Source organism: Castanea sativa, chromosome 7, assembly GCF_040712315.1.
Source record: "Castanea sativa cultivar Marrone di Chiusa Pesio chromosome 7, ASM4071231v1".
Lineage (NCBI taxonomy): Eukaryota > Viridiplantae > Streptophyta > Magnoliopsida > Fagales > Fagaceae > Castanea > Castanea sativa.
Window position 1 is genome coordinate 38974265 of NC_134019.1, and position 15033 is coordinate 38989297.

A 15033-nucleotide genomic window follows, 5' to 3' on the forward strand; every position below is an offset into this window, starting at 1 on the left:
ACTCCTAAAGATTGGAAACTCAAAATTGAGATTTAAAAAATGATTGTAGAAAATGGCATGGAATATTCTGCCTATTAAAGAGTCTTAATCAGACATTGGCACAAGTTTAGCTTAAGTCCAGTGTTCAAGAGTAGTGGTCATATAACATGGGCAAGACACATGTCCAACAATGATCACATGTTAGTCTCGTATCCCGTTTGATGCATTGAAACACTAGAAAGAAGTCGTGCTTACTGAAACCTGGAAGTTGCTATCTGTCTCTTACCAATTTTGCCCTAAATTTGAGAAAAAAAAAAATTGTCTCGAGCAAGAATAGATTCGGTGTGAAGTGTTAACATTATTGTACTTAGAAAAATTTATGGAAAAAAGATAGAAGGGAAGAATGGATATATATTTACTTTGCTTGCATTAATAGTGTGTGATAATTATTTGGTTGTGCAGGCATCAATCAACATTTAAACTTTAAAGGTTTACTGCAATATGTTGTTTTTCTGGGTGATGCTCTCAATGTTGTTTAATGCATTAAATGGGAGGTGCAATTCAGGGGCTGGTTACAGATAGTAAAGGGTTGTTTGGATAGTTTCATGTGTTAGGGGTTAGGACATTGTCCCTGTTCATAGGTCTGTTAATTTCTTAGCCTACAGTTTGATAATTTTCTTTTGTTTTAGTTTCTAGTTAGTAATAAACACACCATATGATAGAGGACTTTATGGTGGTTCTATGCTCAAATCATAGCAAAACTTGATTCTGTTCAGGTCACATGTATAATTGTACTACGAAGGCATGATTGAGAGAGTACTAAAGTAGGCTCAGATGTCCAAACACATGAAATGGCCACATGGGCCAACCTCTTCTCCTTTCTTTCTTCATTTTTTTTTATCCTGAAGCTACATAGGCTCAACTCAGAGTCCATTGAATGAAACCAATCGACAAGAGGTACTGTAGATCACAGGGCTTAAAGCCCTTATAGACAAAGGGAAAATAGTGTCAATGCATTACACATATTGAACCGCCCATATAACTTTTAATAAAAGTTTAACCCAATTCCACTATATGATAAAAATGGTTTAGACAAATGCATGATAGAATGATAGAATAGAATCATGACAACACAAAAAGATCACTAATATTTGTCTGGCCAATGTTGTGTTTCTTTCACAATAGCTTCAAAATGAATTGACAACTGCTATACGTAGCAGCTGCACCACAACTAGAAATCATTAGCATCTTATTCTTTGGCAAATCTTCACAATGGATTGTGCTCTTCTATGCTAGGAAAAGAACACTAGTTTACACTCAAAAGTGAATTTCATCATGATTAATTCGTAAATCTATTGAAATGTGAAGCGCAACATCACAGCCATGGTTACTCTCTACTACAATTACAGAAAAGCTGAAGTTTATTGTGAAAGTGAACATATCATCACTGAAAATTTACTTGTGAAAACAAAATATAGTGAGATCATGCTTGATCAATATGAGGTTCGTACATGTACACCATGTAATGTTTTTCCATGGGACTTGTGATTAGAGGAGTCTCTACAGAATGCTATCATAACATCATCTACATTGTTTCTTCTCAATTGAACAATCCCACTAGAGTAATTAACATCTGCAATGTGTCTTTTCATGTAAATGAGTATCCCACATCAGAGAGAGAAGTGTTTCCTCTCTTGTTTTTTTTTTTTTTTTTTTGCATTTTTTCTTTGGGATCGATGATTTATTAATCATTTATAAGATGGGCAAAACTTAGACACGATTTCTTGTACTTTAAGTTTCTTAATTAAATTCAACCACATGACTATGAACCACAAAAAATATTTTCTTTTACCAAAACAACTATACATTTAACTATATGATTCATTGATAAATATAACCATTTGGTTGAATTACTCAAAACAAAAAATATGCACGTGACTGAATTTGATTAGGAAACATAAAATACGTGGCAGCATCTAAGGAATTATACTTAAATTTGTTTTTATTTGAATATAAATATCGAGGATGGCCTCTTCTTTGAGGCAGACCATCCACAAATATAGGCAAAAATAGAAGGTAGAGTTAAAATTATAAAGCATGCGTCATGATCATAGGATTGAGACAATTTTCTTCAATTGCTCAAGATCTATCTGATGAAAAAAGAAAAAAGAACAGAAAAAAAAAAGGTCAATTTGTAATGCACAAGTCCACCTTGTCATCCAAATCACAACTCAGCAGCAATAAAGAATAACAAGAAAAAGACTTGTGAAAAGAATCTGGGTTGTGTTGAACATTACATAAGTGTACTGCAAAGTATGTTAAGGCATCATGAATATAGTTCAATCCTGCTGAGAATCATTAATATCTTGCTGAATCTTCAGCCTTGGATATGCCATGTTATATAAAAAGGGCACGGGTTACTGTTCCTTAAAGCTGATTTGTCTTCTTAGATGTAACAATCAACTAAAAAAGACGTTAAATTATTGTATCTTTTTGTTTAAATTGCTAACCTTTTCCTTGTCAAAAGTAAATGTGCTGCTACTGCTAGTATATTCTAGGAGCAAAATAATTCATATTCGGAATATTATGTGAAATAATAAAATTCCAATTCAATTTCAATTGGATAGCCGACTAAAAAGGGGGTGGGGGGCTGAATTATTGTATCTTTTTGTTAAAATTCCTATCCCTTTTGTAGAGAAACATGCTGCTAGTATATTCCAACAGGAAAAAGAACTCATATTCTACATATCAAAAGAAATTAGAAAAATCCAGTTTACTTTGATCTTTTTAGCATACTAGATTATCTAAGTGAATAGGATTTATGTGTTCACTCAAGTGCCTCATGATATCATTTCAATCCTTGGCCATTTATTATGTGCAAAAAGGAAATTAATCTGAGAGAATGTAATTTGGTTGTTAAATTCTCCCACTGTTTTAATAAATTCATTATTTTAGAAGTCTTAAAAACTGCTTGTGAGGTCGACTGTAGTTCTCACTTTTCAGTTTGAATAAAATTGAAGATTATAAATTTTTTTTTTTTTTTTAAAGGAAGGGAAATTCACCTGATACAACTAATAAAACTACACTGCACCAACAGCTATGAACTGCTCTATTCAGTTGTGAAAAATTATATGTCTCTCTAACATTAGGTCCACACAAATTAAACACAATACATCTACATGTGCACCTGAACAACAAACAATTTCATTTTCTCTTCTGCCTAAAAAAAATTCAAAGATTGGCATTGAATTGCCACTAACAATTTTCCAGTAGTCTTTATCAGAAATGTACCATCTCTTTAATACATTGTACCCATTTGTTAAAGTTGGACTTGCATATTCCACACTAAGCCATTGCCTCAAGATGAGGCAACAAGAAGTCCTTTATGCCTTCGTAGCAATTACAGTGGGTATTATCAAGTCAGAGCTACAGTTTGTAACGATCGATACCTATTGGAGGACATGAATACCGTGTGAACCTCGACTTTATTCTACAAATCACACTTTATTCGACTTTATTCTACAAATCACTAGCATATTCCTAAGAGTTCAAACACCAAAATCACCCCAAATATCCAATCAATTAGGAGCCTGTAAACACATCCACAATACGAAGTATCAAAACAATTGAACTGTTTTTTTAGCATCTCACCTTCCCCCAAATTCTTTCTAAAAAAATAAATGATTAAATCATTTCAATTTGAGAAATAATATATTGATATGTTTACAATATTTTTACAACAGTTCATAACAAATCTTAAGTAAAAAGTTATTATTTTCAATGACGGATTCAAATAAATATTGTGGACATTTCTTTTTGAAGGCTGAACTAGATACATGCTCATATATGTTGCTTCATGGCATTTTCCTTTCTCTTTTGTAACGCAGTTGCAAAATTTGAAATTCCAATCACAACAATTGAGTGTCTCACAAGTCACAAAACACTAGTCCCTACATCATTTATCACCATGATTTTAGCACTGCATCCAATATTGACCACAACAATGTCTTGAGGCCTACACGGAAAGCCCACAAAATTGTGGTCAACAAAATCACCACCAGCCTCAAGCCCCACCCCACCGAACCAAAAAAAAATCTCTTACCGCTTGACAAGCCCAAAAAAAACCTCGTCGAACATCTTGATTCTTCACAATTTTAAAGTGCACGAAAAGGCAAATCATCTGTTTCAATAAATAAATAAAAAACAGTCAACCACACCCCCCCCACTATACTAAGAATAACATCTACTACTGCTGCTGCTTTATTAATAATAATCACATAGCCTCCATAACCTTCGAGTCTTCGACAAATGATTACAATATTATAATCTTGTTCACATCCAATTTACTAATATAGTCAATTCAGGTCAGAGTGAGATGCAAAATTTGGAAACTAAAACAAAAATTTACTATAAAAACAGACCAGCCAGACCCCACAAAACCATGATTTTCAGAATCTCGTGTTCTGACCCCTTCTTCCCACAAGAGACAGACCCCATTCCCCAATTTTTCTTTTTTGGCTCAAGAAAAAGACCCTACACCGTATCACAAAGAGAATAAAGAAACACTAACATGCAATTCTGGCCCAAAAGTCATCATCACAACAATGTAAAAAAAGAAGTGAAAAATACAAAAAAGTCTTAGTAAAAGAGAGACATTAAATTTAGAGAGGGAATAAAGATCCCGAATTTACAAAAGGGTGGATTCGGTTCCCATTCTCTCATAATAACCACTAATACACAAAGGATCAATCTACTGTTTTGTTTTACATCCTCTGCTCTTCATGAAAATTTAAACAACAAAAACTAAACATAAAAAATAAAATAAAAAAGAGAAGTTGAATTCAATTCAAGCATAGCAATAGGACCACTCATCCTCACCAGCAGTAGTAGCTGAATCAGCAGCAGCATTGTACTCATTATCTTCATTGCAATAGTAAAACCCATTGTTGTTCATAGCAGCAGCAGTCAAGCTGCAAGAAGAAGAGGCTGCTGAATTCGCCACCAAGTAAGGCATGTTGCGAAAGGACTTGGCAAGACTATTAGCCAAAGCACTAATTCCATTTCCATTGCCATTGCAACATTCCTCTGCGCGGTGCTTGAGTGTCTCGAACATGAGTTCAGGCTCGTGCTGCATCACCCGGAGAACATCAGCGCACGACGGCCCCGGGACAGCCCGGGTCACCGCGAAGCTGTGCGGGCCGTCGCTCTGCGACACCCGAACCACACTCGGGCCGCCGAACAAGTTGTGGAGTCCGCCGAGTGCCTCCTCATAAGCCCCACCCAAGAACATTCCTAAATAGTACTTTCCGGTACCAGTACCGCCATCGCCTTCGAGCTCGTGTAGCGGCAAGCTCGACTCGCCGCCGATGAACTTGTCAATCTTGCCATCACTGTCACATGTTAGATCAGATAGAATTCCCTTAACGCTTGGTTTCTGCTCCAAACGGTGGATTGGAACTATTGGGAAAAGCTGGCCAATGCCCCAGAAATCAGGGATGGAGGTGAACACTGAGAGATTCACATGGTATGTACGGACTGGATCAGGGGCTCCGATTGATTTCGATATGACATCGCAGAGTCCATCAACGGCTGCCAGCTGTTCGATCCCCAATGAGCCTTCTTTGAACTGATCAACGTAGCGTTGCTTCAACTGATCGGCGTAGATCAAACAGGTCTCCGAGTCGCCTCTGATCGCCGCCGAGTACAAGTTCATGTAATCGGCGTGGGCTTCGTCGGAGAGTGAGTCGACGAAGTACTGAAACCCTAGCGACGACATGGTTGGAGATTCGTACACGCTTGCTGATACGGCTTCGAATATGAGCACCGAGTGGTGAGAGACAATGGCTCGGCCGCTCTCGCTGCAAATGATAGGGTGCTTGATGGACCTCCGGTCACAGACGAAGCGAATTGCTTGGACCACCGCCGCGGCGTACTCTCCGAGAGTGTAACCGACGGAGATATCCGAGTCGGTTGATTTGGATCCATCGTAATCGATTCCGAGACCGCCTCCTATGTCGATGACTCGCATTTGAGCACCGAGTCGGACTAGCTCACAGTAGATCTGAGCGGCTTCGCCGACTCCGTCGGCGAGCAACGCCGTCGACGGAATCTGAGAGCCGATATGGAAATGCAGCAATTGGAGACAGTCAATCATACCAGCTTGTTCAAGCTTCTTCACCACACGAAGAATCTGAGTCGTTGTTAACCCGAATTTTCCCTTCTCACCTGAGGTTGACCCGAAATGGCCGGAATGCTTGGTCCTCAGCTTCGCTCTCACACCAATTATAGGTTTCACAGAGAGCCTCTTGCTCAAATCAACCACCAAATCGAGCTCTTCTTCTTGCTCAAGCACAATCACAGTGTTCAAAGCGAGCTTCCTCGCCACCAAAGCAAGCGAAATGTACTCCGCGTCCTTAAATCCATTACAAACCAGAAGAGCCTCAGGGTTACCTTTGCACAAACAGCTCATCGCCAAGAGGAGCTCCGGTTTTGACCCGGCCTCCAACCCGAACCGAAATGGCGACCCGAATTTCACAATATCCTCCACAACGAACCGGTCCTGGTTACATTTCACCGGGTACACGCCTTGGTAATGAGCCTCATAGCCCTGAGACTGGACCGCGTAGTCGAAAGCCGCCTGAAGCGACTCAAGCCGGTTCTTCAACACGTCGGGCAACCGAACTATCAAAGGAAGCTGCAACCCGAGCCCGCCCGAGGATTTCGGATCCGAGACCTTCTTCACGATCTTCAGCAAATCGATCTCCTGGTGCGGCAGCGTGGAAGCGCCGTGGGGACGAACGGAAATGTTACCGGATCCATTCACCGCGAAATACGGAGCGCCCCAACCGTCAACCTTGTAGAGCTCGGAAGAACAAGTGGGCGACCAATGACACGCCTCCACGTGGCTCGTCGGCGGCGGGATTAGCAATCCGGTCAAAGAACCCGGCCCGACGGCGGCGTAGGCAGGAGGAAAATTAGCTGCAGCAGGGTCTACGCAACACGCCATGGCCGGCATCTAGATTTCTTTTTCTCTGTTTGGAATTTTGAATTCTTTTAATTAAAAAAAAAAAAATTGTTTTTTGTTTTTTTAAAGTCTGTGTTTGGTTAGGGTAACAAAAAAATCGGTTTTTTGTGAATAGTTTGTGAAAGTGGGGGCTTTAAAACCCGCCGAGGCCGAGGCCCCGGCTACCCCCCCAAAAGGAAGCAGTAAGAGATCTATTGAGAACCGGAGAGACCCCTACGCGTAACCCTACAAGGCTTGGAAATCCCCACGCCTATACCTCAGAAGGATATTGATCGAACGGCCGGGATTGGTTTGGTCCGTGATGAGTGTGGCGGGGAACAAGATCAAACGGTTTGTACTGACCCAACCATGCAGATCTGAGTGGTGGAGGAAAAGGTTTTCTAGGGTTAGAGGGATAGAGTGTGAGAGAATTTGACGGAAAATGTTTTCTGAGGGAAATTAACACGAAAAGAGAGTGTCACAAGAGAGAGAATTTGTGTTAGTTGCACAAGAAGACGTAAACGGAGGATGGGAAGGCGAGAATTGCATGAAAGGTGGAGTCCTTATTTATAGCCTGGTATAGATGGGCTTTGTGGGCCCTCGATTTTTGGGCCGGAATAAATATCTTATTTCTTTTTCAATTTCTCGTTTTATAAGAAAAAAAGTTTTTTTTTGGGGAGTCTGAGATTCCGATCAAAAAAGACTAATCAGCGTCGAGTTGCCGCGTGGATTAGAGGGATTTTTTTTTTTGTGGGACCGTTTATCTCGTTTTGTTTTTGTTTCTCTCTCTCGAGGCTTCTCTCTGATTCTTCTCACACAGATTCGTTTTCGCGAGAAATTTGGGAGGCGCGAGATTTTGATCTTTAGGAAACTAGCACGAAGTTTCCTATGCGATGGTGATTTGCTTTGACGGCCGTGATTTTGCCACGCCGAAATTCATTACTTGCAGCTTATACCTGATTTCTTTCTTTCCTTGTTTTTTAATTTTGGTATTTTTTTTTCAGGACAGGTGTGCAATTAGGAGGTCACGTGGAAGTCGCGTGGGATGTATGCCTCAACTAGGCAGGGGGGACCTGAATGAGTGGATTAGCTTGGCTGGAGTTCACACACACAGTACGCAAATGTCAAAAATGCACTTCCTTTCTATTTTTGAAAAAAAAAAAAAAACCTTTTCCAACCCTTTGTGTTATCTCCTTTTTTTAACAATAAATGGGTAGCTCCCCGCAAAGAATTACTTTCATGAAGCAAAAATAGTGGAAACAATAAAATAACCAATTTCATTTTTGTTTTGTTTTTAAAGGTAAATGAGTGGTGTTTTGGCCTTTAGCCAAATTATGGGCCTAATGAGTGGTGTTTGGTAATGTTATTTAAACAACCGTTTTTGTTGTTTGAATATCAAAATACGTATTTTCATAATACTTTTTTACTCATATGTATTTTTATAACACTTAAATAACGTTATTAAAATTTTTTTACCAAACGGCCCTATTTCATTCCTTACTTACTAAAAACCCACATGAAACAATATTGTAGTGGATTGAACATTGATTGGACTTTTTTCTTTTCTTCTTCAAATTTCAACCAACAATGTGCTTTAATAAATGAAAAATGTTACATCCATAATATTTTCACAACAAATAAAAGATTGTTAGCCATTGGTTATAATTTGAATCTACTAGTAAAATTATTTTTTTGCCCTACTAATATCGACCTGTATCAACCTACCACTTAAAAATTATTGTGAAAATATTAAAAAAATGCTGTAAATATAACATTTCTCTTAATTAATTAGTTTTTGATGCACAAAAGATTCAAATGTTTTAAATTTTTTATTATTCGGCTATAAAGGACTCTATTAGTTTAGACTTACATTAGAAGGGTTTTTATCTCATTAAAGTCTTTCTATCAATATAGTAAGACAGTACAAATTGGAAAGAACTTACCAGCCTCAATTAATTGCATCCATATACATTCATATACGTACCAAATTGGTGATGATAATTAAGTAAACTCATTCAATTTCACCACTCTTCCTTGCATGGTAACATGGTTATGTTTCCCTAAAGGATAAGGATGACATGGCTCAAATTGTTCAGAAATTCGAAAGTGGTGCCAAAACTTCTAATTAAAGGAAGTTGCAAAAAGGGTCACGATTTTAATTTTGTAACTAGTCGGTAACTACTAACTAGTGCATTTGCACCCAAAAGTTTAACAATTTTTTGTTGTTCTAAATAGTAAATTTTATTTTATAATTATGGTAGTAATTAATAAGCATATTTTATAATTATATTTATATATAGAACTATATATTGATTAAATTCTACTATTTAAAGAAAAATTAAGTTGGTAATATTGTAATGGAGTGTTTATATATAGAACATAATTTAAAATCATTTAAAAAGAACATAATTTAAAATCATTCAAAAATAAATAAAATTATGACGTGTAAGTTGTGAGCCTTTAAAAGTCAAAAGTTTAAGTGGAAAAATATTATAAAGTCAAAGTCAAATGTGTTTGGATTTATATATTGTTTGGATATATATAGAAGTTTATAGATTCTGGATTGTAAGACTAGTTTGTCTTCCCATCTCAAACTCACATTTTTATATTTTAAATAATATTACACACTTTTTCACACACTTTTTTACTTACACGTATTTCAAAAAACTACAAAAATCACATCTCAAACTACTCTACCAAACACCCTCTAAATGTTGTCCAACACCAAAGATAAGCCTATGAATTTACTTCTCTTGTTTGTGCAAGCCAGCTACAAAATATTTTTAAGAGTTGTAACTTTAGTGTTTCATTTATGTTTTAAATTAATTTATAAGCTGAAATACAAAATTCATCTTCTAAGTATTTTCAAAATTCATTTTAATCATCTAATTTTGTTTTTATTCATTATTTTTAGATTTTGTTTCTTCATTGAATGAACACCTTCCAAAAAAAATGTTAATTTTACTATAGAATTCTCAAGATCTAGACTATAAATAAATGAGTTGTTTTGATTTTGTAAGATCATTAACATTTAGATAAATATTTATTACAATTAGTTTTTTTAACTTATTGGTAATTTGACAAAATCTAAACTATTCATTAATCCATTAATCATCAAAACTTTTAAAAATGTCATTTCTTCTTTATTTTTCTCCACTCTCTATTTATACTGGAAAAGAAAAGTCGTGTTAACTTGGTTTATGTGAGCAAAATTAATGCTTGGTGCATTACAATTGGATATATTGAATCAAAGGGGTATTGAGATTGAGCTGCATAGAGTGCTAATGTGCTATAGATTGATACTGTCGAACGATAGGAACTGTTTATGCATCAGCATATGTGTATTTGGTAAAAAAATGTGCCTCAGTCTCAGCGAAAAGTAAACATGTGATGCATTGATTTAGTACAAATTGATCATAAATACAAATTCAAATGGGTAAATCAAATCAACGTAACATGTTTACAATAGATAATTTTGATAAAGGTTTGTGCAAATTGCAATCCATATTTTTGAATCTTGAGTTATAACTGGACAGTAATGGTGGAAACTATAAAATTGATCGTGTAAAATGAATCCTTTGAATAAAATTTAGGGAAAGTAACATAAAAATACCCAAAATTTATACTTTATTTTAGATTAGATCTCAGGTTTTTAATTTCATTAATTAAAGTCCCAACCTTATGAAACTATTTCAATTTGAAGCCCTTAACCAGCCCTTAACCATCTTTGCTATTCATTTTCTTCTCAAAAAAAAAAAAAAACTTTGTGATTCATGTAAGTTATTTTGGGATGTAATAGAATAGATAAAATTGAAAAAATGCTCATAAGACTTTATGTTACATCATGATAATCATTTTTTTTTAGAGAGTTTTTTTCTATGGCATTTGCTTTTGATGAGAACTCTTTATCATCAGATTAAGACATTAATCGGTTTTTGGTACAGGTGAGAATTGAACCCTATTTTTCTTATTCAACTATTAAACACTTTATCAGATGAGCTAATTAGAACCCACCATAATATTTAATTTTGATTTCCTAAGAATCACTTGCTCAATCTAAGCGGAACTTTATTGTTCTAAACAGAGCTTTATAATAGCTGTGGGGGGCAAAAAGATCCTGATGGGAACGTGGGCCTTTTGGGCCGTGTTAAGGAAGGCCGACCTGATCCTGGGTTTAGAAATTGTTAGTACTATGGGTCGGCCCATACGCCGAGGATCCGAGGATCCAGCCGAGGGTGACCTTATCCTCGGATGAACATTGAAGAACTCGGGATTTCATAGTAAAGATTAGGGGATGACATGGTTAAGGCCAATGGTTAAAAGGGGTAAACCCTAGAACGCCCCAGAAGCACCGGTGTTGAAGAAATGTCAAAGATAAAGGCTGCTACCTCCACATTAAAAACCCTGCACCTACCACCCTGGCCGCATTTATGGGGAAGTGACACCTGAACAGTAGAAGAGAAACTTCTGGTTACTATTCAAAGGCACTGAGAAGGGAAATATCTAGGTTAAGGGGGAGGTGGGGCAACACGTGTACAAAGTGTTCAAAAGAGGAGTATTTAAGCAAAAACCTGGGATAGAAAAGGGGGGACTTTTTGTAACCTAAAAAGAAAGAAAAGACTAAGAAAGTGATATAATATATGAACAGCTCTCGGCTTACGTCCGAGGAGGCCAATTTACAATATTCCTTATTGTTTCCAAGTATTCGAAATCCTTAGTTTGTCATTTAATCCCCACATACTTCTAACCTGGGTTTCAAGCCCACACTCTACAAATTCATATTGTTTAAGGCTCATTGGGCCTGGGCCCGTAACTGTTCTTGGGGCCAGGTGCAATTGTGCACTTACAATAGCTATCAAATTCATTTATGAAAAATGCCCTAGGTGAAACCAGTGTGGCCGATACCGTACCGGTACCGGCCGTACTGGTCAGTACATACCGTACCGGTCAGTGCACCGGTACCGGTACACTTTTATATTGTACCGGAAAAAATACCAACCGTACCGGCCGCGTACTGGCCATACCGGCCAATTTCGGACAATACCGGCCGGTACAGAAAAAAGCTTTTTTTTTTTTTTTTAATTTTTAGTTTTGTAATTTTTGAATTTTTGTAAAGGTATAATGGTAACTTATTTACATTAACTTCTTAGTATTATTTGTTTTCTTAGTATGCAATGAACAACTAAGTTTTCTATTTTTTATATTGTGTTTTTTTTTTCTTTTATTTGATATTAAAGTCTAAAATTATGAATAATTTATTCTGAATTGAAGTAATGTTTTATAATAAACTCTTATATTTGCTATAATATAAGTGAAATATTATATATTTATAAACATGATTCTAGATATTTTGGTGTGTGTGTGTGTGTGTGTGTGTGTGTGTATATATATATATATATATAATAGCGGTAAATCTGAAACGGTACACCGGTATTGACCGGTATCCGAAATATATCGTACCGGTGATCAAATTGGTACAGCCTCCGGTACGGTATTAACTTCCTTGGGTGAAACGTTGAGTTAGTTTTTTTTTTTTTTTTTGTGGAGAAACGTATTAATTTGGACATAGATGTCAAGCTAGTACAATATTAATTCAAGTATACATATCGTGTGTGCATGAAAAATAATAGATAAACTTGCTGATGTCAGTCTTTTAGTTAGGAACTTAAAATAAACTTATTTACATTGGTATGTTTTTGTTACTTTAAGGTTGCGTTTGATATTGGTTTAAAAAGTCAATTTTTTTTACTATTTAGTTTATTTTTGTTACTATTTATAGGTCTCATTACACTTTTTGATGCTATTCATGAATCTTATGGTACTATTTAGCTACTTTTTAGCTTTATTTATAACACTTTCAACAAAAAAATTTCAATTTCAACTAAATAAGTTGTTCCAATCGGATTCTAAAAGTGTCTTAAGAAAAATGAATGTAATTCAAATAAACTAAATAAACTTTTTAATGATATACTATAAATTTGTGATTGTCCCCCACGTAAAGAATAATGATCAAAGTTGAAAAAAAAGATGACTATTGACTTCTCCAGATTGTGTGATTGACCAACCTTAGCCAACAATTTTTTAAAAATTGAGAAGTGGTGACAGCATAATAACGTGCCCTTAAATTAAAGTCCATTTCGGCTTACCAAAATCAGTGTTTTTACTGTTTTTTCTTCAACCTTTACAAAAAAAAAAACAAATATACTTTATGTTTGGTAAAAAAGAAAAAAAAAATGTAGAATTTTGGTAGACTAATAAAAACATGGTTAACTTAAATAATAATTAATTAATAGGAAAGCTAGAAATGATAGGACATTGAAAGCGCTGAACAGGTAAAACCCAAAATGCCTTCCTTAGCTATAACCTTATCCCCGAGAGAATCTGGAAAATTTGACGCTTCAATTTTTGAAAAAGTTGACGCTTCTGACGGGTCCCTTAAGCTATATATTTTTTTCTTAACGCGGATCATACACGTACGCGTTATTTGGATAGACATAGAGAAATTTTGAAGATAGAGAGCATTATAGAAAGAGCAAAAACAAAAGCAAAAAAACAATGACTCAGTTTTATCATCTAATCGATTTTTGGTATAAGCGAAAATTGATCTCGTGTAAAAGAGAATTGAACCTCAAATTTCTTTTCAACTATTAGAAACTTTACCAGTTGAGCGGAACCCACAACAATCACTAATAATAAGTGGGAGATCTCTGAGTTAGATTTTTTGTAGTTTGAGACTTTTTGAGGTGTAAAACTCACGGGTGGGTGTATCTGAGCCAGGTTTGATTCATTCATTCAGTCACTAACACATGCATGGATGGTCCGTCAAAATTTGCGTTCCACAACAACGCCAGGGCTTGCGTAGTATTGTGCTCACCAAACTTACAATTCTGACCTTATCCTTATTTTTGAGTTTTTCCCAATACACTCAGCTTGAGACTTTCAAGGACTATGGGGGCTCTACAAAGTACAAATCAAATCCTGAGGCTAGAAGATGCATTACTTGATTAACGGGTTGAGTTGAATGGACCTCATTGACCCTGTGAATTATTGTGGTGCTAACTGCTAACCCATAGGAATCTAATTCCACCCCATGTTTTTTTACTCTACTACACAAAATGCCGTGCAAGTAATTCTAGAATACCATTGTATTTGTAAAAACATCGTGTCACTAAATTAAACTTATTGTTTACTCTATTCAATTTTTTAATTAAAAATAAAGGTAAGATCACGAGATTAGTTACTTTCTCCATCCGACAAGATAAGCCCTCTATGAAGTATGACCTTGCATCCTAGGTACTAAGAGCATTAACACTAATAGATGTAAACACCTCCCAGATACTATTTTACAACCTAATCCACTAAAATGATGCAACATCCCGGTTAATATAGCTAAAATAATGTACCAAATTGCTATAAATTTGTATCAATATCAACTTATTGTATCCTTGTCGCTAAAAGTTTATATAATTGTTTATTCTCAATAGTAATTTCTCTCTTCTTTTAATAAAAAAAATTCACTCTCATCTCTCTCTCTCTCTCTCTCTCCAACCTTTGTATTATGTTATTATTTGATAGGGCAGTATATACAATTTTAATGGGTTGTATGTAGAAATAGAAACTATGATGTTGTGTGAGTTGTAAAATAAGATAGTAAAATAAATAAAGTAAGTTTTGAGGGTATAAAATAGATGTTTTTTGCATCTCCAAATGCTAGTGCTCTATTCAACTTCTTGTTTACTTTGTTCAATTTTTCAATAAAAAAGAAGGTAAGATCGTGGGATTAGTCACTTCCTGTCGGGATAAGATAATCCTTCCACAAAGTATGACCCTGCGACCTAGGTGCTAATGGTAACCTAAACTCAAGTGTGTAAAACGAGGAGGGTGAAAATTAAACCCCCATGGCCCCACCCAAGGTTTCTTAAAAATTATACTATATGTTTTTTGGACACCATTATTTTTAAAATTATCACTATTGTTATCACTACCTTGACAAGATGTTAGCTTGAACTTTAGAGAAGGGTGGAAAATAATAAAATTGGAATTGGTGTTAC

At 35.8% G+C, this 15033-nt stretch overlaps 1 protein-coding gene across 1 annotated transcript; it reads right to left on the bottom strand.

Moving 5' to 3' along the window:
- Positions 1-4617: 4617 nt before the first annotated feature.
- On the bottom strand, positions 4618-7518 carry LOC142643067 (arginine decarboxylase-like). The gene has a single exon (XM_075817602.1). The coding sequence runs from the start codon at positions 6992-6994 to the stop codon at positions 4826-4828; it is 2169 nt and encodes a 722-aa protein (XP_075673717.1). The 5' UTR covers positions 6995-7518; the 3' UTR covers positions 4618-4825.
- Between the last annotated feature and the right edge of the window lie 7515 nt (positions 7519-15033).